The sequence below is a fragment of the Melanaphis sacchari genome, unplaced genomic scaffold (assembly GCF_002803265.2).
Source record: "Melanaphis sacchari strain LSU unplaced genomic scaffold, SCAv2.0 Contig1312_pilon_pilon, whole genome shotgun sequence".
Taxonomy (NCBI): domain Eukaryota; kingdom Metazoa; phylum Arthropoda; class Insecta; order Hemiptera; family Aphididae; genus Melanaphis; species Melanaphis sacchari.
Window position 1 is genome coordinate 4637 of NW_020270537.1, and position 2162 is coordinate 6798.

Below are 2162 nucleotides of genomic sequence, written 5' to 3' on the forward strand. Positions count from 1 at the left end.
TATTAAGATAAATATTAACACATTTAAATTGTTTCTTATAAAAACAGAAAAAAAAAATATATTAATAGAAAAAAATATTAAATTACTGTATCATATGTCTTAAATTCACAATCACATTGACATACATCGTTAATCTTTCCGTACTTATTTATTATATTTTCAACAAACTGATTTCCTTTTGATAATAATACGTATATAAACTTTGGATTTCATCTTGTGTGTTCAATCCATGGAATATCATCTTTTTCCCAATTATGTAAGATGAGTCCACAACAAAAACATTCGACAATATCTTTTTTCCCTGAATATTTAAAACCGCTTTCAGCTAATGAGTATTTATCTTGAGATGAAGTTAACGGGAATAAGTTGAATGTTTTCAATCTTGAAGAAAATGTTGTATATTCTGGGTATTTAGGATATGCATTATTTCGTACTAAAGAAACTAGTGAACAAAAATTGTTGCTAAAATTTTGAAAATTCATTTTTTGTAAAAATAAAGAACTTTTTAATAAGCAATAGGTCTTGATCGAATGATGGTCTAATACTAACTAAACTGAACAAGATTAGATTATTAATTTTAAAGTTTGAAAAAACTTTAAATTTAAAATTGTAGTGTGACCAATAAACTGTTTTTGTGTTAAACGAAAGAAAATTGAGCACAAGATTAAAATTACAGTGTAACCAATATAAATAAACTGTTTTTGTGTTACACGGAGACGAAAATGAGGTCAAGGGGTATATTCCCCCTTAAACTTTTAAAATCTCTCTGCCCAAAAGTGCTGTGAACATACAAATACATTCTACTTATAACATAGCAGGTAACTTATAAACATTATCAAAAAAAAACATTTTATTGAAATGTATTTCTTTTAATTTTTTAATTTTTCCACTACGGCATAATACACTAGTGCATTGCAAAGAACACTATTTTTATCATAAGAAAACATGTATAACTCAAAATAGTCATTTTTTGAGTTACTACTCTAATGTACTCACAGTGCGATATGTATTTAACGCAATTTAAATAAAATCATTCGATTTATGTTAAGGTATAGGAAGATCGCCATATGAAGCCATGTTTGGTTTCCCAGTGAGATTAGGAGTCATATCAGTTGGTTTTACGTCAGATAAAATCGCCAATTTGAATACTGAAGAAGATATCGAAACTATTATAAACAGTCAATTAAAGACATTTCTCGATGATGATATAGACCTAGGTATATTATTTATTCATAGTAATATTAAGTATTGAAAAGGTTGCAGTAATTGTTTAATGTTTTTAATATTACTTAGTTAATCAACAACAAGAAAACATACTTTCTGCTCGTGAAGAATCAGCGAAATGTTTGGAAAAACAGGCTTACAAAATGATAAAAACATCAAATCGCAAACTAAAATCTATAAATGTAGGAACTACTGTTCGAATACCAATTCCTGATGTTAATAGGGCTAGAGGATCACCTCAGAATTTATTGGCTGTTGTCACCAAAGTTCAAGATGACTTATACAAATTATGTAAGAGATTTAATTTAACAACGAAAAAATTATAAAAAATAAAAATAGTTTTTTATTTATTCAACTTAAGGTACAGAAAATGGTTACTTAAAGCACAAATACACACTAACAGATATAGTTCCATGTGACGAAAATTTTCTTGATTTGAAAGAGACGAAAGAAAGAGCGAAAGAAAAAGGAATTACTCCCAGAGAGGCTGCCAGGCATAATAGCATTGCTGGGAGTCAGGGATATCAAAGGTGTCATTGTAAAACAAAATGTCAAAACAATCGATGTGCTTGTCGAGCAGCTAAAAATTATGTAATTCGAAGTGCCATAGTAGTTTATCATGTGAAAATATATTTGTATGATAATAATACATGGTTTTGTCGATTTAAGTTATATTTTAATAAATAAATGAAATATTACCCACTTTGATTATCAGTTTTAGGCATTTTATATATTGCCTAGCCAGGGCCGGATGCGTATTTACGTTCTGTACATGAATCTAGCACTCGGTGCCATTTATTATTATGTTGATGTTACGCCGTCATACACAAATTATATTTACAAATACTTATTTTATAATATTTATATGACGATTGCGTAAAGTGTCAAACTCGTGTATAAACGGAACAGAAATTACAAACTCGGATTATACGTTGATT

At 28.3% G+C, this 2162-nt stretch overlaps 2 protein-coding genes across 2 annotated transcripts; one reads left to right on the forward strand and one right to left on the reverse strand.

The window, feature by feature from the left end:
* Positions 1-209: 209 nt before the first annotated feature.
* LOC112591322 (baculoviral IAP repeat-containing protein 7-B-like) lies at positions 210-502 on the reverse strand. Its single transcript, XM_025335096.1, has one exon. It carries the CDS (start codon positions 480-482, stop codon positions 210-212), a length of 273 nt encoding a protein of 90 aa, XP_025190881.1. The 5' UTR covers positions 483-502.
* A 573-nt stretch (positions 503-1075) lies between these two features.
* Positions 1076-1815, forward strand: LOC112591321 (the record flags this gene model as incomplete). Its single annotated transcript, XM_025335094.1, has 3 exons — positions 1076-1217; positions 1294-1515; positions 1586-1815. Coding segments are annotated over exons 1-3 (594 nt in total), but the record flags the coding sequence as incomplete, so codon positions are not given.
* Between the last annotated feature and the right edge of the window lie 347 nt (positions 1816-2162).

Bases quoted from the DNA above. Each gene is read 5' to 3' on its own strand.
- LOC112591322 (XM_025335096.1), bottom strand. From the start codon at position 482: ATGAATTTTCAAAATTTTAGCAACAATTTTTGTTCACTAGTTTCTTTA.